The 23,714-nt window shown below is 37.8% G+C and overlaps 1 protein-coding gene across 4 annotated transcripts in view; it reads right to left on the bottom strand.

Annotated features, from left to right (window-relative positions):
* Sacs (sacsin molecular chaperone) overlaps window positions 1-23,508 on the bottom strand; it is a 102,109-nt gene extending 78,601 nt beyond the window's left edge. For 2 of the 4 annotated variants that reach the window (XM_087199416.1, XM_087199415.1), the window contains exons 1-3: window positions 23,379-23,508; window positions 8,903-9,419; window positions 8,654-8,693 (exon numbers count right to left, since the gene is read on the bottom strand). In XM_087199416.1, coding sequence (XP_087055542.1) covers window positions 8,654-8,664 — 11 coding nt within the window. In that variant the 5' untranslated portion in view covers window positions 8,665-8,693; window positions 8,903-9,419; window positions 23,379-23,508. The remainder of the gene's footprint in view (window positions 1-8,653; window positions 8,694-8,902; window positions 9,420-23,378) is intronic. The other 2 variants (XM_004854851.3, XM_013075869.3) reach the window with 1 other exon arrangement.
* Between the last annotated feature and the right edge of the window lie 206 nt (window positions 23,509-23,714).

Raw genomic sequence — 23,714 nt, forward strand, 5'->3', positions numbered from 1 at the left:
ACTCCTGTCCCTCACCAGACATGGAGGGCAGAGCTGGCTGGTTTTCCTGGCCCTCTACTGCCCACCTGCTTTTCCGTGTCTGTATTGTTTTCATACACTTGGACTCTGCTGTTTGCCAGCTATCTTGAAGACTGACTCTGCCATCTGACTCCTGGAACAGAACACCTAAATTTTAAGTAACAGGACACTCCTAAGTTTAGAACTGTCTTCTGTGATTTGTAAGGAGTCCTTTTTCACTCATTTGATGTTAATTTTTAGGTAAATGGATGCACCTCGAGACCATAATCTTAAGAGAAATAAATCAGATATGCAAGTTTAAATATCACATTATTTCTCTTGTGTGAGAAACCCAAAGTATAAATAAGGGACAAAATAGAGAATAGACATTAGGAAGTAGGAAGAACTTTTTCACATGAGAAGGGGACCAAGAGATGAGGGAGGGGAGGGAAGGAAGGGAAAAAGGATTTAAATTTTAAAAAAGAGTTGAAGGGAAAAACTGGAAATAGTGCTTTTGCAAATAGGGAGGGGAAGAAGGGTTGGAGAGATGGGAAGAAAAGGAGACAAAACAAGAATGAAGCGGTGTTACATGTACACATACAAATTCCTCACGATGAATGTGAGCATTAGGAACTCAAACATGTACTAATTAAAAAAAATGTTCCATTAGCCACACTGAAAAAAGTCAAAATAGGATTATGAAATTAAACCAAAATTTCCAAAAAGAAAAGAAAAGACTCTTGGTAGCCCCTAGATAACGTCAAGATAGGGGCTGACAGCCAGAGGAACAATCCACATGATTAGAGAGTTAGAACTTTCAGTGCCACCCCCTTAACTCCAGGGAGACGAGGGGAGCTAGAGGCTGAATTCAATCGCCAATGGCCAGTGCGTTAATCAGTCCCTTTCCGTGTAATGAAACTTGAATGCGAACTCTGAAACAGCAACACTGACATAGCTTCCAGGCTGGTGAACAAAGGCTCAAAGAAGGTGGGGCATGGAATCTCCATGCCTGCTCCCCTCATCACACCTTACCCTGTTCATCTCTTTCTTTTGGCTATACCCAGAGGGTATCCTTTGTAATAAGCTGCAACCCTAAGTAAAGTGTTTTCTTGAGGATTAAGCCATTTCAGCAAATTACCAAATCTAGCAGGGGAGACTCTTAGGCACTCCCTAATTTGTAACTGGATCGGCAGAAGTACAAGTAGCCTGCCTGGTAGTCTACATTTGTAGCTGGCATCTGAAGTAGTAGCAGTCCTGTGGGACTGAGCCCTTAACCTCTAGGGTCTGTGTTAACTTCAGGTAGTGTCAAAACTGAATGGAATTATGGGACTATTCGCTGGTATTGGAGAATCCAGGAATTGATGATTGCTGTTAAAACAACACAATATCTGTAATGTTATGGTTTATATATAGGTGTTCTGCCAAAGCCTAATGCATTCATTGGTGGGCTTCTGAGGGGTGATTGGGTCATGGATCCATCCTCTGATGAGTTTATAGCTCAATGTGACGTTGGCAGGTGAAGCATGGTTGGAGGAGGTGAATCACTGGGGGTGTAGGCTAGGAAGGTCTATCTCCTTCCCTCCTACCTTGATCCCTCTCTGCTTCCTGTCTGCCGTGTCATGTGCAACTCTCCTCTGCTGTGCCCCTCGGCCGTGCCACTGACTATGGACTGAAATCTTTACAAACTGTGAGCCAAAATAAACCCTTCTGGCTTTCATTTGTGGATATCGGGTACTGTGTCTCAGTGACAAGAAAGTAAGGAAGACATGTAATAATCAAGTTGTCAATATTCATTTGAAATGTATTCAATATTCCTACACTGCCAAATAGTAAGGAACTAGATCTTTACTGGAAACAATGACCCTATAACAGCATACGGCCACCAGGTAAGTATCTCCAACACTCGATTGTCCTGGCCACCATTGTTACAACAACTCATGATAGGTTTCCCTATTTCTATCTTCCTCCCTTGACACAAGCAGTCACAGTAATACTTACAGAACATAGTCAGATCATGCCATTTCATACTACCTGTGATGGGTCCCCTGACCTCCACAGTGACCTGGTGTCTGGTAACTTCCAGCATCTTCAACTTCCTTGGCTTCATTCCCTTCCCTTGCAAGCTGGCTTCCTCCTTGTTTCTGGGACATGCCAGGCAGATCTAGCTGAGTAGCTTTATCTGCCACATTCTTCCCCTAATAGTTTATGACCAAGTCCCTCACTGCTTTCCAGTGTTTGCTCAAATTTCACCTCCTCCATGATGCCCAGTCTTGAGATTCCCACAGCCTTTTCCTTGCTTACTTTTCCTTTTGTCCAATCATACAATATGCCATATAACTTAAGTATTTGTAAGACTTACTGTTTGTTTTTTGTCTTGCTTGCTAAAATGTGAAGTTTATGGAAATAGGTATCTATACAAATTTCATTTCTGGATATAGTCTAAGTCCCGGCACATAGTGAATGTTTAAATATGTTAGTTAAATGAGTGATTTCAAGAATAGAAGCTTGGGGTTGGGGATTTAGCTCAGTGGTTCCGGCACCTGCCTCACAAGCGCAAGGTCCTGAGTTCAATCCCCGGTACAAAAAAAAAAAGAATAGAAGCTTGGCCAGGCACAATGTTGCACACCTGTAATGCCAGTTACTCCGGAGATCATGGCTGAAGGACTTCAAGTCTAAGGTTTCAAATCCAGTCTGAGCAACTTAGGGAGAATCTGTCTCAAAAAAGCAAAAACAAAAACAGAAGCTTGCTTGGCGCACTGCAGTCCCTGGGTTAGGTCTAATTCCAGATGTACTGAGAAGATCTGCAGGAAGATAGGCCCAGGAATGACTGGCAAGGACTCTTTTTGACCCAACCTTCTGGGTCTTCTTTTCTAGTAGGTCTCATCTGCTTGGTCCTGCCTGATCCAGTTGTTGCAGGAAGTTGCTAAGTTAGCTTAGTGAGAATCCACCATCCTTGGCACCCAGTTCCCTAGAGAATCCGTGAGAATGATGTCGAGTCAATTTAACAAAACCCCTTTACCATCGGTGCCTCCTGGAAGTGATTTTCCCTCCAGTGACTCCCTCACTCTGCCTGCTGTCTGAAGCTCGCAGCTGTGTTTGCTGTACTGGGAAGTGAGCTCAGTCTCTCCCATTGCAGTCCTCTTGACAGCTGCAATAGACCCAAGTAAAGTCTTCCTTACTGATTTAACAAGTATCAGAATAATTGTTGTTTAACACATAGGGTGCCATGACTTATATAAATCAGATTCATCACTGGACTCCCAGTGCTTTCATCTGGGGTCCCACATGCATATTTCTGAAGCTTTTTGTCTTCTATCCTAACTAACTGGTCTGGGAGCCACTGGTAAGTCCAACTCCTGAGCCAGGGCTTTGGATGATGGTCCATGGAAGTATGTGGAGGAGACATTTTGATTTCTAAGGTTCTGAGTATACTTTAGAGCAGTGACGGTAAAGCTTTTAGAGACAAGTGCCCAAACTGCAACCCAAAACACACTTATCGCAAAGTGCCAACATTGCAATTAAACCTGGTTTTAGTTTAGAAAAAACAACTCATACATTAATATTTTTTGTCCTAAAAGAAAAACAAATAACACCCATGCCATAGGTTCACCACCACTGCTCTACAGTCTAGGTTAGAGCCCCAAGCAAACATAGGCTGAGTTAGGGTCTCAGGTTTCTCTGTCCACGGACCAGAGGCTGGGTTGGGGTCCCAGGCTTCTAACAAAGTGCAAGGTTCTATTAGGTAAAAATATGGAGACTTCTCAATGGACTGAGTTCCCTCTTCACCCCTCAAATCCTTAATGACTATGTGCACCACCACTTCAGCGCTCACTTTGAACTTTCTCTTCTTGTGGCATGGCTTTAGGAAGGATAATTTACAACTCCTATGGCTTTCCCCCCAAAATTAAATAAACTAGTGAGTATTATATTACTATATTGATCTCACTCCAGGATAAAATTTTAGAATTAAAGCTGTAAAGTCTCTATTTGTATCTGTCAATATGTTTATGTATGTTAGGTATACATATTTTTCTACACCTGGAAGGTACTGACAAATTAATTCATGAAATCCCTCAAAGGTGTTCTATTCAAATTGACTAACCGATAATCACTTATACAAATTAAGTATTCCTAAAATCTCCAGAAATAGAGAAAATAATCCAAATATTTTTAAGTTCACATGATTTGAGGAAATATTAATAAATAAGACCACCTTAGACATACTGCTTTAATAAAAATGAGTAAGGATTCTGACTTATCAGCATTAAGTATAATACAAGAATTATATTTGGATTTACTAATCAAATAAATTTATATTATAACCAAATGTTAACCTTATGAATTTAAACTTATGAATTTAACTAATCAAATAAATGTATAACCAAAGATTAAACTTATGAATTTAACCTATGAACAAATGCATAAGTCAAGATGAAGTAAAAGAAGAACTGCTTGATATCTACTCCTTCATATATACCAAGCACAGCAGTAAAGCCAACCAAAAACCCATGTATTTGACTTTTTTAGGCTTTGTTTGTTTTCTTTTGTTCTGTGTTCTTTTATGGTATTTCCTAATATGTATAGACTGTAAAAATAGTTAACAGAGAAGTAACATGAGATGATGGCCAGCTGTGTTTCATGTCATAATATGTCTGCTACAAAATTTTCCAAATCTTTTGGTGTCTTTAGAATTATGTTAGGTAACGAGTATTCACCAGTAATTTCTAAGTAAGATAAACTACTGACATTAATTATTAAGCACAAGTTTAAGTTGATACAATTTTGGCTGATTTTTATGTGATATAGAGAGCCAAAATATATCTGAGTCTGTTAATAAATATTAAAAATTCTACTACAAAGTAGCTTATAGATTTTTTTTTTTTTTTTTTGGTACCAGGGATCAAACTCGGGACCTTGCACTTGCAAGGCAGGCGCAGTGCCACTGAGCTAAATCCCCGGCCCAGCTTATAGAAATTTTTATATAGTATATTCATAAAATTTTCTAATCTGCTACAGGATACTGACATATAACTGTTCACAACTGTGTTCATCCTCATGCTCTGAGTTAACCAATCATTAAAAACTACTCTCAATACATATGTAAATGAAACTACTAAATAAGGGTGAAGGGAAATACTTTATATACAAAATATGCAAGGTCTCATCTTATTAGGAACCATTTTACTTTTATTCTAGAGTTAAATGACTTAATAGTTCCTTAATGAGAGAGTGGAAAGTATAGAATAAAGTCTGATTAGATTTTAAGTTATAGAAGTCTTGTGGAAAATATCACAAAAGAAATCCTGTATCATGTAGCCAAAGGTGGCTAAGGTGGGATGGATTTATTCATAAAATAAATCATTAGAGTTTTCTTGGATTATTGGACTGCTCTTTAAAAATAAATTGTCTTTAAAATAAATTGTCAAAGCTTTTCCTCTCAGGTAATCTATCTAGGAAACAAAAAATTCTATGTTATCAGATAAATTTCTTCTTAATATTTTTTATATCCTTGACTGTTTATGAGAACCAAGTATTTTTACTTTTAAAAGAGCTAAAGTTTTTTACAACTATGTTATCTACTTTTGAATTCCTTTTTTTAAAAATTCTTTTATTGGTACATTGTAGGTATACAACACAATTACATTTCTCATTGGGAACTTGTGCCTTTACATGATGCGTCTTGGTTCTTCCTACTTTTGAATTTTTATATTGTCATTTTGGTTAAATGGGTATCTATTGTTTCATAGAAACCTAGGATCCAATTCAGTCAGATGTTCAAACCTTTTGATATTTTTGAAAACATTCTCTTTTAAAAATCTAATCATAAACAAAATCTTGATCTCAAACTGACCTTGAGATTTCCCAGAAGGCCTCTGGAAAATTCCAAAGGATCTGTTCTTTCACTTTGTAAAATGAGAGATATTAAAAAATAATTAGGCTTACTTGATACGTTGGATTGAATAGAATACATTGTCAATTTTAAAACATACTTAGCTTTCTTAAATTACATTTATAGCACTAAAAAATATTATTATAAATATTTCAGAAATTCTGTGACACTCCTAGAAAATCTGTCAAGACCTTCACCTTCACTATCTGTGACACCTCATTGTATAACACCATGATCATAATTCTGGCTGTTACTTTAAAATGTTGTATGCTACAAAAATAGCCAAATCTTCATGTCAAATAAACTCTTGTCTGCCCTTTAACTTTAGCCATGTTGGTCTTCTGTCATTCAAACGTAGTTTTTGTCATACTCTTTGATTCTTCCTTGAAGACACCTGTCATCAACTGCAGCCGAAGTTCTTGTCCTCATTCAATGGGGTGACCTTAGTGGTCTCTTTTTCAGTCTTTCCCCACATTCCCATGCTGTGCTCCAGGAAATACCCATGACTGTGACATTGACACCCACGCCATCTCCCAAAACATCCAAACCACGAAGTCCAGCAGTTCGCCACCGGCGCCCTCACTCCGCCGTCTTCAGGTGCTGCTACAAGCACAGCATCTGGAAGTTCTCTCAAATAGCAACCCTCCAGACTCAAAAACTGAATTTATGGTCTGTTGCAATGATTAATCTTTGGAATCTTTGGTTTTCTTTTTATTTTCATAAAAATTCACCCTCATTAAGTGTCTGTCTTCTCAAACCATCCAGCAAAATCCTCTAGTAACAAAAGACAAGCAAAAGATGATAGAATGAGAAATGGACTTACATTGTTCAGAGAAAAGAAGACTGCCTTTTTCTTCCTTGAATAAGGTGAGGGGACTAAAAAAGACTCTCTCTTCAACCAAACTGGAGTCTTCTTTTAGGCACTGGCACCAGTGCCAATCAATCCCGCATGTGTCACATTTCCTAAGCACACAGTAACTAGAGCTGCTGCTTTCTCCTTAGGCTGCTCAGGGAGCTTTCCCCAATCTGGTCTGAATCTGGAATCCCTCTTGGTGCTGTCACATACCGCTGCCCCAACATCTTCCTGACAGCAACAGACAGGATGCGATTCTCAAAGCAGCCCTCACCAAGGAGATCCTTTATACTGCAGCTTTTCGCTTAACCTCTCAGGTGCATTCAATAATATATTTGCTTTTATTTTAACATATACGTAATATTCTATATGGCTTATAGATAGATAATTTAACTTCTTCCCCTAAATATGTGCATAAATCCAGTGCCCGGGAAGGTCTTGTGTGTTAATGCTATGATTCTCTGGAAACCACCACCACACACCTGTGAACTCAGATACCAACACTTCAGAATGCAAGAAGCCCAGACTGGACCCTTTCCAGCTTTAAAAATAATCTTTCCCAGAAACAAGGAGACCAGGCAATCAAATTCTAAATATTTATAGTTAGACAAGTTTTACAAGTCTTGCTAAAAGTTTTTTTAAAACCTTAAAACTTTAAATTTAATGCTCTCAGTATCACACATTTACTCTACATACTCATAAATGTTGCTGTATCCACTTCGAGATATTTAAGCTTCAAGTAAACTGGGAATTTTAAAGTATTCAAAGCCTATATAATGTAAATCTCTGCACAAAAAATGCAAGGGTAATTCATACTTCTTTCTAGTTATAAATAGAATTTATCACCTAGAGATTGCAAAGACAATATAATCTGTTGGTTTTATAACATCTGTTAGGTGCTTCAAATCAATTCTGACTATCAACAATTTATAGTGTTAGCGTCTATTGTTCTACAGGGTTATTGCTCTTTCAATTAAATGTCTAAATGAAATTACTTATAACAGATTAGTCAAACAGTAAGTTCAAAGAAAATGTGTTCATTTTCATTCATTTGAAAAATCATCTACTTTCAAAACTACGGAGGGACTACTAATGTGGAAGTATTTTAGAGGGTTTAAAGTATCCACAGAAATACCACAAGATAACATTAGTAGGGGTAGTTGAGTATATTTCTCTGATATTTGAACGACTTAGCATCAGTAATAGTAATAAAATTAACCTCAAGTGTCTTCTTATAGTACTAGAAAACCCAGAAAAAAATTCTTTCGATTTTTCAATAAAAATCAAACCCATAAAGTAGTTTCAATACCCTTGTGTATCCACATTTTTAAAAAATAGTCATAAAATTAATCCTGATATGTTAAGAGGCAAGTTCTACTGCAAAAGTAATGTAAGTTTCTCTGACTAATGAAAGAAAATATTCAAAAGTAAGCAGAAAATAGTGTTTTCCTTCACGGTTACAAGTTTGAAAAGTCAAAATCGAAAGGTCTTTTTATATGTTGATATCATTAGGTTATAAGATATGAGATTTTCTCTGGCCTTACGGCACTAAAAGTTTCATTTTTGAAGATATTATCTGAATACATCAGTCAAAATTAATTTTAAAAAACTGTTATGTCTTTGAGAAGAAAAAGGAGCACATAGATACGTAGCCAGTAACAAACATACATTTTCTGCACTTTCTCTCACTTGCAAAATAAGCAAGCATATGTTCTCATCAGCTTAAAAAGGAAAAGTAATCTCTCTCTCTCTCTCATTCCCTCCCCACCTTCTGTATCCAGTTACTCAATACAATTCCAAATGCTCCACAGTTGTCTAATTTTATATTTTCATAATCTTATGGTAGTGAGAAGTACTAATACACACATTTTAAGAATGAGAAAATGGAATATTGTTATGAAGAATATAGTTACCTCTGCATCATAATAGCCCCATCGGAAAATCCAAAATTATCTGCACAAACATGAAGAAATTATTTTCAGCTCGTTGATTGAAATATTATATACTAATTCATTGACAACTGAAGTGTCTATACATACAGTTAATTCACTTTCTCCTCTAGAGATCATTCACTTGTTTCTGCCAAGCTACATTTAATTTCGTAAAACCTAGCAAACTTAAAATCTCAGTGAGGATGTTACTGAAAACACTAACTCATTTACCTGTTCTCCTTGGTCTGCATTGTCACCTCTTCCAGAATACTTGTGCTTGAAAACCATGAAAATATTTTTCTTCCTTCTGTTTCAGTTCTTTGTTTGTGTTTTCTTTAAACATGCACTCCAAGTTCAGTTCTTCCTGGCTAATAAAAGCCTGTTTTCTCCCTCAGTATCCATTCATCATCTGATGTCAGAGAACATTGTTGTGTTTTGTGTTGTGTTCTTTAAAGTGTGGCGCTCCACTCTGATAATGGTTGCCTTCTGATTCAGCAACCCACAGAAGTTCTTAAAGTAAAACACTATTGACTGGCTAAGGTTTTTTAGCTTTTCCCCAAAGCAAAATTAACTTGTTTTCATCTGAGAACCTTCTGTATTTCTTTGTGAAGGTGCAGGAGGAAGATGTTGTAGAGGTCTGTGGATTTGGTGTTTCTCTCCCTCATCTCAGCAGACGTCAAATACTCGTAGATGAGAGCCTTTCTTCTGGCTCTGGTGATGTGCGCGTCCTGGCCTCATTTCCTGGATCCTGAAAGAAAAATCAGGGAAGGGTAAAGAAAGGAATAGAAAGAAGTACTCAAAGCTGATGCATTGAAAATGTAATTCCATGTGGAAGACAGCCATGGTTCCTAGCTCCAGAGACCTTCTAATTATAAAGTGCCAGTGGCCCTACAGCCAATCCCATCAGCATGCTTCTTCTCCCTCCCTTCCCAGTGAGCTGTGCCACCAACAAACACACATGAAGAACTACATGTGGTGATTTCCAACAATAAAAAGCATATCTGCTCATCAGATTAACTCATGTCCTCTCTATCTCTGGCTTCTAAGTGGAAATATGTGCTTCCCGCACACACAGTGTGTCTTTTTAGGAATGACACCTTTAAAACCCAAACCTACAAATTTGCATAAACAATAATTCATGTTAGGAAGACAACCAGCTACCTTAGAGAAGGACTGTAAATGTTTCTACCAGAAATATGTCTAGGAACGTTCTTAACAGCCAACTGGGTCTGCAACACCTTAGCACTTTAAAAAGTAAATGGAAGGGGGAAATGATTAATTTTTGCAAGAATGATAATCCAGAGGGAATGCATGAGCCTGGATTTCTGTTCATTTATGCAAATGTCATGGTTGTAAAATACTTGGTTGATTTAGGTGACGTCTTAGACCTGATCACATATAATAGTTCTTTAAAGTAGTCAGAATAATAGCAGTAGAATTGCAAGTATGTCAAAGAAATTTGGACCCAGGAAAACAGCTATTTAAATTCACTTAAGAAAAAGTAATAGACTAAACCTGAAAAAAATCATCTCCCAGTTTCTTCTGATTGGACCCAGGCCCTTATGCATGCTAGGCATGCATTCTCCCACCGAGTTACATCCCAAACTCAATAATTGTTCCTTGTGAACAAAAATAAAATAGGAATAATAATCTAAGGTATACAGATAGCATTATATATTCTAGGATGTTCATTAAAACTCAGGAAAAGAATTCAAAATTCAGTATAAACCTTTTTCCTGAGAACATTTCCCCAGCAACTTAGAATATGGAAAATTTTATTAGACATTTTGATTGAGATTAATGGGAACAAATCAATCCAAAAATCTTATTATTCTTTTCTATAAAGTCTAATATGACAGTTTGATTATCAGTTGTTAAAAACTAGAGAAATTCTATATTTAAATTTAAAGTTTAGGAATTTAAAGAATGACATTACCAAGAGGATAGAAGCCTCTATGTTAATAGATTTTTTTGGACTCTTCCATTTGAAATGTTTAAGATTAAGAGAGGTCAAGGGGCCGGGGATTTAGCTCAGTGGTTTTGCCGCCTGCTGCACAAGCACAAGGACCCGAGTTTGATCTCCGGTACCAAAAAAAAAAACAACAACCACAAAAAAAAAGAGAGGTCAAGCATTATGAAGTAGAAGATAAGGATCAATTTCCTGATCTATGAAACAAGGAGACTGGAACAAGTATCCAAAGTTAATAACATCTCTAACATTCTAGGGTCTAGACAAGTATATTTATTTTAATATCCATCTATAATGCTGAGAATAAGTCAAACGTGTGTGTGTGTGTGTGTGTGTGTGTGTGTGTGTGTGTCCTAGGGACAGAACCTAGGGCCTTGTGCATGCCAAGCATGTACTCTACCGCTGACCTACACTGAAGCCCCAAATATTTTTTAAATAAAAATATTTTGTTAATTAAAATTTCATTTTAAATAAAACCCTAAAATATGAATGATCTGCAAAATAGATGTAAGTTTTGTATGAACCTTTATGACCGGAGATGAGATCAGCGGGAAATCCAGCGTGGGTTATGCTTGCAGCAAGGCCTTCCAGGCTCTGCCCTCGAACTGCACAGACCACCTGTGCTGTACTCTGCCCCATGGGGACGTTAGAGTGAGGCTGGAGAAGTGCTGATCTATCCCCCTCACACACTGCCTGTGCACACTCATCAAGCTCATGAATCTCTAACTCCAGTTTGCCATTGCCTCCTAAAATAAACACTCTGTAACCTGAAATACTAATTAGGGTTATGTCATGAAGCATGTTTGATAAAATTGCTAAACAGCATAGAGCCTTGTAGCAAACAATGATAACTTTCCTCTTGATAGACAATGCTATATTCACTACCCAACACAACCTTTGAATAGTGTTTCCCAAATAACTCCAAACCCTTCTAAATACAGTGTCATCAATCACAGTCATTCCTGTCATTTTAAAATGTACATGATGACTTTTTCCAGTATATTACTAAAGCCACAGTGGAATCTTCCTCCTCGTTTACACCCATCTGCTAGTCAAATAACCTTCTCGGATAATAATGGAAAAGTGGCTTGACATGACATGTTTTGCCTTAATGAACCCATCCTGGGTTACTGAGCCCTTGTCTAGCACCTCCTGAATTCAATCTCTCTCACATGACCCAATTGCTAATTTTAATGCTATTTCTAAAATTAGCATCGGACCCACAATTTGGAATTCTCACAATTACTACTCCTTTTTTGGACACTAGAACATGTATGCATGTCCGTCTCCCCAGACCTGCCTTCGTCTCCATAATGTTCAGAAATTACCCACTGTGGCTGAATAATTACATAGCCAATAAGATGCTGCAGTGAATGAGCAACAACAACATTACTTTCCCGAACAATAGTCCCTGATAAATCACCCTCGTAATTTTTTTCATATTTGAGGTACAACATACTGCTTTGGGGATTTCTGGTCCATTTTTTCCACAACTTGTTCAATTATTTACCTAATTTTCTTCAGTACAGAAGATTGAACTCAGGGTCTTTGCACTCAGCTACATTCCCCACTTTCTTTTTCAAGTTTGAAACAATATCTAAGTTACCAAGTTGCCCAGGCTGGGCTGGAACCGCCTCAGTCCCCAGAGTCCCGGGATTACAGGTGTGTGGCACCACTGCCGGCTCTGCTTAGTATTTTCTTTGAAATAACTCTGCTATGGTTTGAATATGGTTTGTTCCTTCTGAAATTCATGTTGGAGTTTAATTATCATTGTAAGATAAAAAGAGAGTAGAAACTTCATCCAACTATGTGTTCAGCAGTGGGGTCTTTGGGAGGTAGTGAGGATTGGGTAAAGTCATCAGGATGAAGTCCCGATGATTAAACACCAGTGGATTTTTCAGGAAGGAGAGAGAACAGAGTAGATTCGTGTATGCACCCTATGTCGTGCTGCATTGTAGCCTAGAGGGAAGGAGCCTCAGGACTCTGCTGTCAGAAAGGCAACTCTGCCAGTAGAAAGACCATCAGCATATACGGCCCCTTCACCTTGCACCAAAACTGTGACTCTAAATAAACCTCTTCTTTATGATTGCCCCAATCTGGGGTATTCTGTTATTAGCAATAGAGAAAGGACTCTGACACTCACTGCTAAAATAAATACACTATGAAGATAAATTTTCCATCCCTACCATAAACAGAACCCTAGTACCAAATGCCACAAATAGAGAATAACTCTAAAAATAACAAAAATGAAAGCAAAATTACTCTCAAATTCTGATTGGAGGTAAATGCCCACCAAAAGCAGAGTTCTTGATTTGCTCTTTATTAAAAATGGGGAAATTTATGAAAAAATTATAGCTTTCAATGATTTTGCTTAATAAGAAGAAAGTTGAAGATTAAGTATCAATTTCAAGTATTTAGAAAAAAGGTCATGTAGATACACTTGGAGAAACTAAGAAACAAAGATTAGTGAATAATTAATGATGTGAAAAACAAAGATACAATGGAAAATATCAGCAAAAACAAAAGTTAGTTCTTTAAAAAGACTATTAAGGGCCAGGGATTTAGCTCAGCGGTTCTGCCGTCTGCCTTGCAAGCGCAAGGTCCGGAGTTTGATCCCCAGTACCAAAAAAAAAAAAAAAAGACTATTAAAATTAGCAAACTTCTAAAGACTGATCATGATAAAGCAAAAGAAGTTACAAAAAATGTTGGGAATGAAATATGGGATGCATCATAAATTCAAAAAAATGTTATAAACAACTGTGAAGTAATTTGAACATTTTGGAAATGGACAAAATCCATTTTGATATAAAGCACCAAAATTCATTGCAGGTCAATTCTATTAAAAGATTTCAATAACCAATATTTAATACCTCCTCACAAAGTACAGAAATAAGATTAGCTGTTTTTCCTAGTGATTTCTAACAATTATTCAATAATCAAATAGGCCTAGATAACTTCATGAAATTGATAATATATCCAAATCAGATTGAGACAGTATAAGAAAGGATAATTGCTGACCAATCTTAGAAACACTGATGCAAAAATTTAAAATATGTATTAGCAAGATGAATCCAGAAATGTATAATAAATATCTTATTCTAAATTGCATTTATCATGGGAGAAAATTCCATATCTGTTTAGGACCAAAAAAGAAAAAAAGAAAGAAAGAAAGAAAGAAAGAAAGAAAGAAAGAAAGAAAGAAAGAAAGAAAGAAAGAAAGAAAGAAAGAAAGAAAGAAAGAAAGAAAGAAAGAAAGAAAGAAAGGAAGGAAGGAAGGAAGGAAGGAAGGAAAAGAAAATCTTAGTAAATAAGCAGATGGGAACCTCCTTTATGGGCAAATTAAAGGTCAAAACTCATAGTTCACAGTGATAAGGGTACTTTGATTTCTTCATCTTTATTCAACATTTTATTGGAGGTGGAAGTCAATGAAACACTGAAGAAGAAAGAAAAGAACAAGGAGGAAAAGAGAAGAAAAAAGAGGAACAAAACCATCACAATTCACAGAATACTTTTATAAATTCCAACAAACACAATTAATAGAGTACTTATAATAATCAAGTATATTATAAGTTCAACTGCATTTCTATAAACCAGCAAGAATTTTTTTCCAGAGGTATTTATTTAAACCTAGCCATTTATAAAAGTAATAAAAAATCGTTCCTTGGAATAACTATAATGACCAATTTATATAAAAATTTGAAGAAAAAATCTATAAACTTTCACAAAAGACATTAAGGAGATCCTTTAAAATAAAAGAGCTATATATGACGTACAAGAAGGTTTTTATATCACTGAAATGTCAGCTCTCCTCAAATTGATCTTTTTAATTCAGAGCAAGTGGAAACAAAATCCCAACATTTTAAAATAGAACTTGACCAGCCTACTCTAAAAGTTTTGTGGAAGAACAAAGGGACAAGAACAATCAAATACATTCCTTCAAAAGAGGAAGATTTGTGTTACTAGATATCAAGCCTTAAAACAAAGATTTGTGTTACTAGATATCAAGCCTTAGCATAAAGCTGAAATAATCAGGTTAGTGTGACATTCACATGGAAACAATCAGGGACTAAGAAACTCAGAGTCAGATCCATGTGTTAAGAGAAACTCGATCCATGGGAGAGGTATCAGAGTGTGCAGGGGGCGGGGCGAGCTGGACCATTTCAAAAATGTCACTAGGACAAGCCTCATCAACATGGCAACAAGCACGAAGAAGGCGTCTGTACACCACTCTGTGTACAAACACGAATTCTAGATGATTACGAACGTACATGAGAAAACCAAACTTTGAAGTTCACAGAAAGGAATGTAACACTATCTCTACAGCCTTGGAATAGAGAAGAATTCCCTAAACAATAAATAGAAACAATTAACCATAAAGGAAATCATTATTAAATTCAAAGTATGTTAAAATTAAAAACTTCTATTCACCCAAGGCATGATATATAAATCAGAAACTATTTGCTACACAGAAAATTAACAAAGATTTTGGATCTATGGTATAGAAAGAACCCTTGAAAATAAAATTTAAAAACAACCTAAAAGAAAAGTGGTATTTACATAAACTCTTTATTATGCATAATATTTTTCATTTAATATATTTAAATATGATAAAAATAATAAATATAATAAAATCAAATTGTATTACAAATTGTGTTGTGTACATGGCACAATACTGGAAATAGATGCCTCTGTGAACAAAGAGCCCCCCTGCAGGTCACACTGAGGAGGAGACAGCTCCAACAAAACTCCAGACCCAGAGTTCAGAGAATTTCCCCCAATAACCAGATCACTTTTCATACAATAGAAAAGAAATGAATAAACCACATCAACACCTGCTAAACAATTATTATTTTTTAATTAATTTTATTGGTACATTTTAGGTATACAATATAATGACATTCATCATCAGAAATTTGCACCTTTACATTATCTCTCTTGGTTCTTATTTTTTCCCCATTCCCCTGCCCTCCCTTCAACCCCTCCATCCCTCCCTATTTACAAAGATTTTGATTCCATTTTTTCATTTTCTCATATTAATTCCATTCCCTTCTTTCCTTTCCCCTACCCCTCCCACTTCCCCTTCCAGCAATTATTATTGTTGCTCTATTCTCATGATTGCTTTGTGCCAATCCAAGATCAAAATACAAGGGCAAAGAAAAGTTAAAACGTCTTTCTAAAAGTTTTCCAATTCATGATTTCATGTTCATGCAAACCTTTATTGAATTCAATAGATGTAGTCATCTCCTAGTGTGGTTAGATATTCCAAACATGTAAATATGCAAAGAATATCACTGTTTGTAATGAAATATATATTTAGTTATACTTTACTTTGTTTTAAATTACAGAAGTGGGTTTTTTTCTGATTTTATGCTTAGCACTATAAAGGATTTTTATACTTATATATTTAATGTTTCCCTAGTACATAAATCACCCTCTGATAATGTATCCATTTTTGAACATGTCAATATATCACACATTTATTTTTATAAAAACAATGATGTTTCATGGAAGATATAAGCTACTTGCCTTTTTATGACATCTAATGTGGTTTAGCAATAGTCTCATGTAATTTTTAAAATATCAAAAGTGAATATTCAGATTCTCCATACTAATAAATTTAAGACCATTCCCCCCAAAGACAATCAAACTAATTATAATATATCTGTTATCTTTCACCACTTCCACAATAGTTTTGTATTTATGTAGTTCATTAACATGGCCAAGAAAATTAGTATATTCTAAATTCTGTATACAGTTGTAATGTTCTTGATATTTAAAATTAAAATGCAGTATAATAAGACTACCTTACACAGGCAGGCCTAGTATATTTAATTCATTAATGTGAGAGCATAGACTTTACCTTATTTCTGCCTCATAATATCCTGGTGAGCGGATAAGGAACTGTTAATTCTGTTTTACAGATGAGGAAGCTGGTGCCCAGAAGTGTCAACCAACAACCCCATCAAGGGATTTAAACCCAGGCATCTGACTCCCAGCTCTTCCTTTATTCCCCAGTACTAAATTCCTGGCACAAGTAGAGTTGCCCTCCACCTAAATCCATGGATTTCACATCCACACAATCACCCAACCATGCACCCAAAATATTCAAAAAACAAATTGTGTTGTACTGAACATGTACAGACTTTTTCTCATCATTATTCCCTAAACAATCCAGTATAACAAGCATTTCCATACCATCTCCAATGGATTACATATTATCTGTCATCTAGAGGTGATATAAGTTTCCAGGAGGCTGTGTGTAGGTTCTAGGCAAATACCACGGTATTTTATATACGGGACTTGAGCGTCTCAGATTTCGTGTCCATCAGGGTCTTGGAACCAGTCGCCTACAGATACTGAGGGACAACTGCATAGGTGTTCCCTGAGGGGAAGAAAGCCTCTTCTACATGCCAGCTGAAAGCAGTGAGACATGATGGACCCTCCATTGTGAGCCTTCTACTCAACTGACTTGAGAATCTCACAGTATCTTCATGCCCGACTTTCCTGGTCTGTAAAACAAGGCTGGACCTTATCCATGAACCAAGTCACCAAGACCAAAGTCAACTGTGTCTAAAAGTACATAGTAAAGGGCAATTTTTGCAAAACTTAGACAACACTATTTTTGCTCATGTAATATGTTTTATCCTACAAAATAACATGAAATGTGTGCATGATAGTCACTGCCCATTGATTTGTGTTCTCCACCCAGCCACTGGGGCCAAGAACAATCCACACCATACACTCACAGTCAGGGGATGGGACTTAGACACCCATCCTCACCAGCTTCAGAATTGAGGCCTGGAGCCACTGCCCATGGCTGACATAAGCACAGTATGTCCACTCAGTGACCTCTTCGACTTCCCAGAGAGAATATTCTATTTTGGCAACCTGGGCTTTACCCACACCAGGAGATTTTGGCACAATATACGATCCCATTTAAGTAGTAGGAAAAGAAACACGCCAGCACCAGTTATTCACTGATGTGAAAATTCCTTTGAGCCACAGGATTTGAGACAGAAGCAGCTGGGACACTCCAGGCTTCAATCCCAACCTGGTATAAACAGCTGGAGACGTTCTCTCAACCTGAAGTTGCCCTGGGGTGGAGGAGGGCGGGGTTAGAGTGTGGGAAAAGAAGGACTTTCCAAGGAGGAATAAAAGGAACCATAGCAGAAAGGAGGAGGACAAAGCAAACCTCCATGGAACCAGAACATGGACACCTGACTGTCCCCCAAGAAAGTGACAAGCAAGGCTTTTCCTCCAGAGATGGGATAAAAATAACAGCAGCAGCTACCTACCCTATTACTTTATCCTCCTCAGCATGACATCCTTTCTGTTTATTTAAGAGTGTCTGTCAAATTTCAGAGCCACATCCTTTCTGCATGGACTTAGGACTGGTGAAACCCCCTCCTCTTGAGGCTGAGTGGGCAGGAAGGGCTATGTCCAGAAGGAAGAAAGGACAGAAGGGAGACGGCTCCTTCCTCCTCGCTGGTGCCCATGCTGCAGTGCTCACCAGCATAGCCCTCTGCAACTTCCCCCAGCAGAGCAGCTCTACATTCCCTAGAAAAACCTTTTTAACTCCTTCGTAGCAAAGAATACACAGGGTATTGTCCTCAGTCATTTCAGGGTACAAACTCCTCTGAAGATGAGAAGTAGAAATCCACTTTACTTTCATCGTGCGTGACTTCCAGGGTATGGTGAAAACACCCTTAAAAGTCCCTAATATTACAGAACTGAGGAACCAAAGGCAGACAAATTTGCAGTCCACAGACAGCCCCACTGGAACTACCAAGAGCGTGCACATCTCATCCAGCATCAGGGAAGAGTAAAACATGAGTCAGCAAAGACTGAATCTAAATCGCTTTAAAATGAAATTTTTGCAAAACAGAAAGGTCAGACTAATTCACCCTTTAAATCAATAGACCAAAATCTATGGCACAGGAAGCACTGCAGGATGTCATTAATGATGGAAATGTGCAGGCAAAATATACTGGAGAACGGTCATGGTTGCCATAGCTCTTACTTGACCTTAAATATATACCTCTGTCTTTGAATATGCATATAAAATGCATTTCAGACCACATCATAAGGTAAAGGAAAAGGAGAGTGCTACTCATTTTATACGGGTGTGTAGTTAGAGATTTCCATGGAAAATGTACAACAGAAAAGACTCTATTTCACATTAAATAAGAATTTATTAAATAAATAATAAATTATTTCCCTTGTGTTCCAAATCCCTTCTGTGTTACACAAGTCTTTCTCATCTACTTTGCTGAAAGTCACTTAAGAAGGTCTTACTCATCTCGGACTCCACCTTGGTTAGGTTCCAGATGGTGGATAAAGACAATATTCAATAAAGAGTGAACAATTTGGTCACTCTGGCCCATTTCCAGGTAAACAAAAACCCTAAACAGAAACACATATTATCTTATAGCATATCTTGGACTGAGTTGACCCAGGCACAGTCAGCTGTGGGATGAAGAAGTTGGGGTGGAGGCCTTGTGCTGGTATAGAATCTTCTTGGGGTTCTAGGCTCACTTTCAAAAGCTCAATCTCTCCTCCCAGATAAAACTTTACATAAAAATAATACAGCACATGGGTAAACTGTATGGTATGTGAATTATCTCAGTGATGCTATTAAAAATAACATTAAAATAGATATACTTAAAATATATTTAATTTTAAATTAGCTATGTTATCTGACTTTTGAAGGGAAAAAATATTCATTTTTTTTAAAATTAACTCTTTTTTTGAGAGAACTTATCATTTACCCCCATGCCACAGACTTAGTTTCCTGCCTCTTAATCCATGCCATCCAGATTTTTAACCCACTATTGGTCCTATTTAACAAGGAGGAAACAGAGCCTTTAAGAGATTAAATATCAGAATTAGTAGTAGATCAGGTTCAAAACCAAGTCTAAGTCCAAACACATAGATTTAAAATCTTTGGAGTTCTTTGTCACCCTTAGCAGGGATCCTGGGAAATACGAAGGTGAATTGAATACAAGTATGTTCTTCAGCATCAGAATTGTCTTACCTAGTCAGCATAGACATTTAATAAACAAAAACATTAATAAATAAAACTAGTGGAGTGTTTGTCATAATTGATGAAAAACTGATAAAGATTGGCTGTAATTTGTGTTATGTTTACGATCTGATGAATTGATATCCTTAAGTTCAAAGTAAAAGCTATTTAATTCATTAGTTAAGCTTCTGTTGGTATAGCTGCCAACAAATAAAAAATTATAACTATAAATACATGCCTGCTGAAATTTGAATTTCAGATCAACAACAAATTTTTTAGTTTTCATTTGTCTTATGCAATATTTCTTATATTTTATTTCATAGACAGTTTTGATGGTTAGATTTATCACTGTATTAAAATCAAGGAGAAAAGCTAACCTCTACTATTACATAAAAATGTGCACAAATCGCAGATACCTATAAAATTCAAATGAATACTTCTTTCTAGTACTTATTACTTTAATGAAATAAAGAGGTCAGTGAAATTTAAATGATCATCCCTAATGATATTAGGGTGACTCTGACTTATTTTTAAATGTTATCATTTCAGAACACTAGAAGAGGTTGTGTGGATTGCAGAGCCCTCATTTTCTGGCCTAGATAACAGACCCATGGTCCAATCCAGAGCAGAATATTTAAAAGAACATCTGTCTGGATGTGAACTTGCTACAAGCAGATTAAAGATTACTCCTTATAAAACCACAGCATCCTGGGTTTCACATCACCATAAATTCTAAGGGTTATGAGAGGGGTACTTTGGCCAGGCGTGGTGGTGCACAACTATAATCCCAGTACTCTGGGAGACTGAGCCAGGAGGATTACAAATTTGAACCCAGCATGGGAAAGTAGCAACTTAGCAAGACCCTGTCTCAAAATAAAAAATAAAAAGGGGGCTGGGGATGTAGCCAGTGCAGAGGCCCTCCAGCACCACAAAGTAAAAACATTTTAAATGGAAGGGAGAGGTATACTGTGGTAGGGAACAGAGTTCAGGACTTGCCGTCTGAGAACTTACTGATTTTCACCAAGAAAAGTGAATCTTGACATCATCTACATCTAGTCAGCCTCTCATTTTACAAATAAGAAATACTTTGGCTTCTACCTTCTCTTAATCTTACATTTTATGATCTGGAAAACAAGACTTCCTATACCTAGGCTATTGTAAGAATCAGAGGCAGCAACATAGGGGAAAGTGTTTTATTTGGTCAAATTCTTATAAACTGAAGATAGCTCAAAGAGAGCTATCTGAATCACAGAACCCAGGAACCAAAGGAAATTTAATGATTCTCTCTACCAGACCTCTTATCTTCAGATGAAATTAAATGACTTTTAATTTAACCACTTACCAGTCCCATTATATAAATACAGGATGACCAAAAGTTGCATTTTTGGTTACTTTTTATAAGATAATGACAGGATATATAAACATGATAATTTTATCAAATTTATTTAATACAAGAGTCGATTGGTTAAAATGACATCTGCCCATGTGACACTGGAATAGTCAGTACCTAAACAAATGTGACACTCCACTCGGGGTAAATGTTAAGTGGTAACACAAAGAGAAGCCAAGGCAAACTAGAGCCACACTCTTTGGCCCCCAATCCAATTTTTTTCTGAATTCTCTTATGTTCCCTCTTTGGTAAGGATGCAATGGCTCCATCCTCAATATCAAAATCCAATGCCATGTGCTAAGTGTAGAGTTTAAGAAAAGAAAAGATGGGAAGAAGGTGAAAGACACACAAAATAGAAGTTAAAATAGCAGCAGGATTGACAATATAAACAGTACATTGCCCTAGGCTGACAAAGATCAGAACAGCAAGGGGAATTATTCTGATTTCCAACTTGGCACCATCCACATCAATCACATTTAGTGCTGACTGGGACTTGTGGTGGGAGAAATCAGTATTACCCTCACTGCTTGGACCATAACGGACCAGGAAGAGTTGTACAAAGGGAGCTGGCTTTCCCCCCTCCAACTGAACACTCCTGTGGAAATTTCAGCATTACTTTTATAAAGGTACTAGAATGGTGTTTAGCCCCTAGCAAGAACTAAATGTGTATCCAAACTGATTAAGATGCATCCAAAAATTCATTTCAATATTCATTCTTTGGGGGAATTAATATGATAAACCACTGTTTCCTATTTCATGGATAGGTAGATAAGTAGATGAGTAGTTGAAGCGGAAAAATATTAAGATACTTAATAGCTACATTGTGCCAAGTACGTGCCAGGTGTCTCACACGCATTTCCTCATTTCAACCCTAAAACAATTATGTAAGAAATGACTGCCATCATCTATTACAGAAGAAGAAACTGAGGCTCACAGAGGTAAATGAATTTTTATCACTGCAAAATGAGGATATAGTAGAGCTGAGATTTGAACCCAGAGTTTCAAAGGGCAGATCCAACATAAATTAGCAAGAATACAGGAGACCCTTCTGATGTAATCTAATCTTGGTCTTAAAAACTTGTCACTGGGCTTTTCTTCCTATTATGTAAATATGAGAGCATCATATTAATCACGGAGAATTTCTTATGATTCAAGCAAGAAACGAGGAAAACATGGAATGAGGGAAAATCTGGCTTGATTTGTTTTGAAAAAGACACTGAAGGAGTCTTGAAGATCCCAGCAGGGAAAAAGGAGAAGCAAGAAAAGGAACCGAGTATCATTTGTCAAAACATGAAGTAAACCTTTCTGGGCAACACTAAGGAAAGAAAGCTGGTTAATCATCAGTAAAACTGCAGGGACATAAAAACCATGCATCAACCTAGTGTATGTGTCTGGTTGTCAGCTTACGAAACAATGTGGTGGATTTGCTTGCTGTGTGACAAAACAAATGGGATTGTCAACTATTTTTACCTGCCTTGATGCAGAATAAAGAGCTCCCCTTTAATATCACTTCCAGACAGCTTTAGCTTGGGATACACGTGGAATCAGCCCACACTTTGCCTTTTACTTAAATGGAACAGACGTCTATCCATCTTCAGAAGCAGACAGAATAAAATTAAAGCCAAAACAATGGTTATGTTGAAAATAAACCCAACCCTCTTCTCTGAGATTAAACATTGTTTTAAGGAAAGAAAGGGAGGGACGGAAGGAGGGAGGGAAAGAGAGAGGGGGAGGGAGAGAAAGAAAGAAAGGGAGGAAGATGAGAGAGGGAAAAGAGATTTTCTTGATAAAATGAGAATGCTCTTTCTAAGAATATAATCATCAGTTCTTAGAATAAAATTAAGAAAAAAACGTTTTAACTAAAGGTTTTCAAGTATTACTATAGGAGCTAACAAGCATAGGAGCTCATTTTGAGCCACGCTGCTTAAAACGAGGGCGACTACCACAAACTAAACGAGCAGCTCCTGTGAGAAACCCACTCTGTCACCCCACGGGCCTGGCCCCCCGGCGTCCCGCAGCCCGCGGTGACCGCGGCCCCGTGGGCGCAGCCGTGACAAAGCCGGGCTGGCGTGGCGGCCACTCGGTCTCTCCAGCAACGCGCAGCTGGCGCGGCATCCACAAGCCCGCAGGCAGCGCCCCAAGCTCGCTCGCTGCACCCCGGAGAGGATGCGCTCCCCTCGGCCGAGGCGAGGAGAAAGGAACCGGTCCGGCCCCGGGAGCTGCAGCAGCACCGCGTCCGCCGCCCTGCAGCGCCGAGGTCCACCGCCCCACGCCTGCTCCCGCCCTCTCCAGCCCTACGCACCCAGTCGCACCCGCAGATACTCACAGGGCGCCGGCAGCATCGTCTCCACGCCTTTGTCTGTCCTTGTGCCCGCAGCGGGCCCCAGCGTGACTGCGCCGCAGCAGCCGCACTGGGCTCTGGGTCGGCCGGGACTGCGGCAGAGCCAGGAGCTCCCCCTACCCGAAGCCCTTTTTTTTTCCTTTTAAAGAGATAGGACTGCCACAAAGCTTAGGTGTCAATAACGCTGCAGACACAGGATTGCCAATGTCTGTTGACTGATGCATTTCTTCTATGCCTCATCTTGCAAAGATTAACTCCCCAGGCCGGGCTGTTAGACAGCTGCTGTTGGACCTTAGACTCACACACGTTGGTCTTACCAAA

This window comes from Heterocephalus glaber, unplaced genomic scaffold (genome assembly GCF_053883595.1).
Source record: "Heterocephalus glaber isolate CG9 unplaced genomic scaffold, H.glaber_assembly_v1.0 deba00001719, whole genome shotgun sequence".
Lineage (NCBI taxonomy): Eukaryota > Metazoa > Chordata > Mammalia > Rodentia > Bathyergidae > Heterocephalus > Heterocephalus glaber.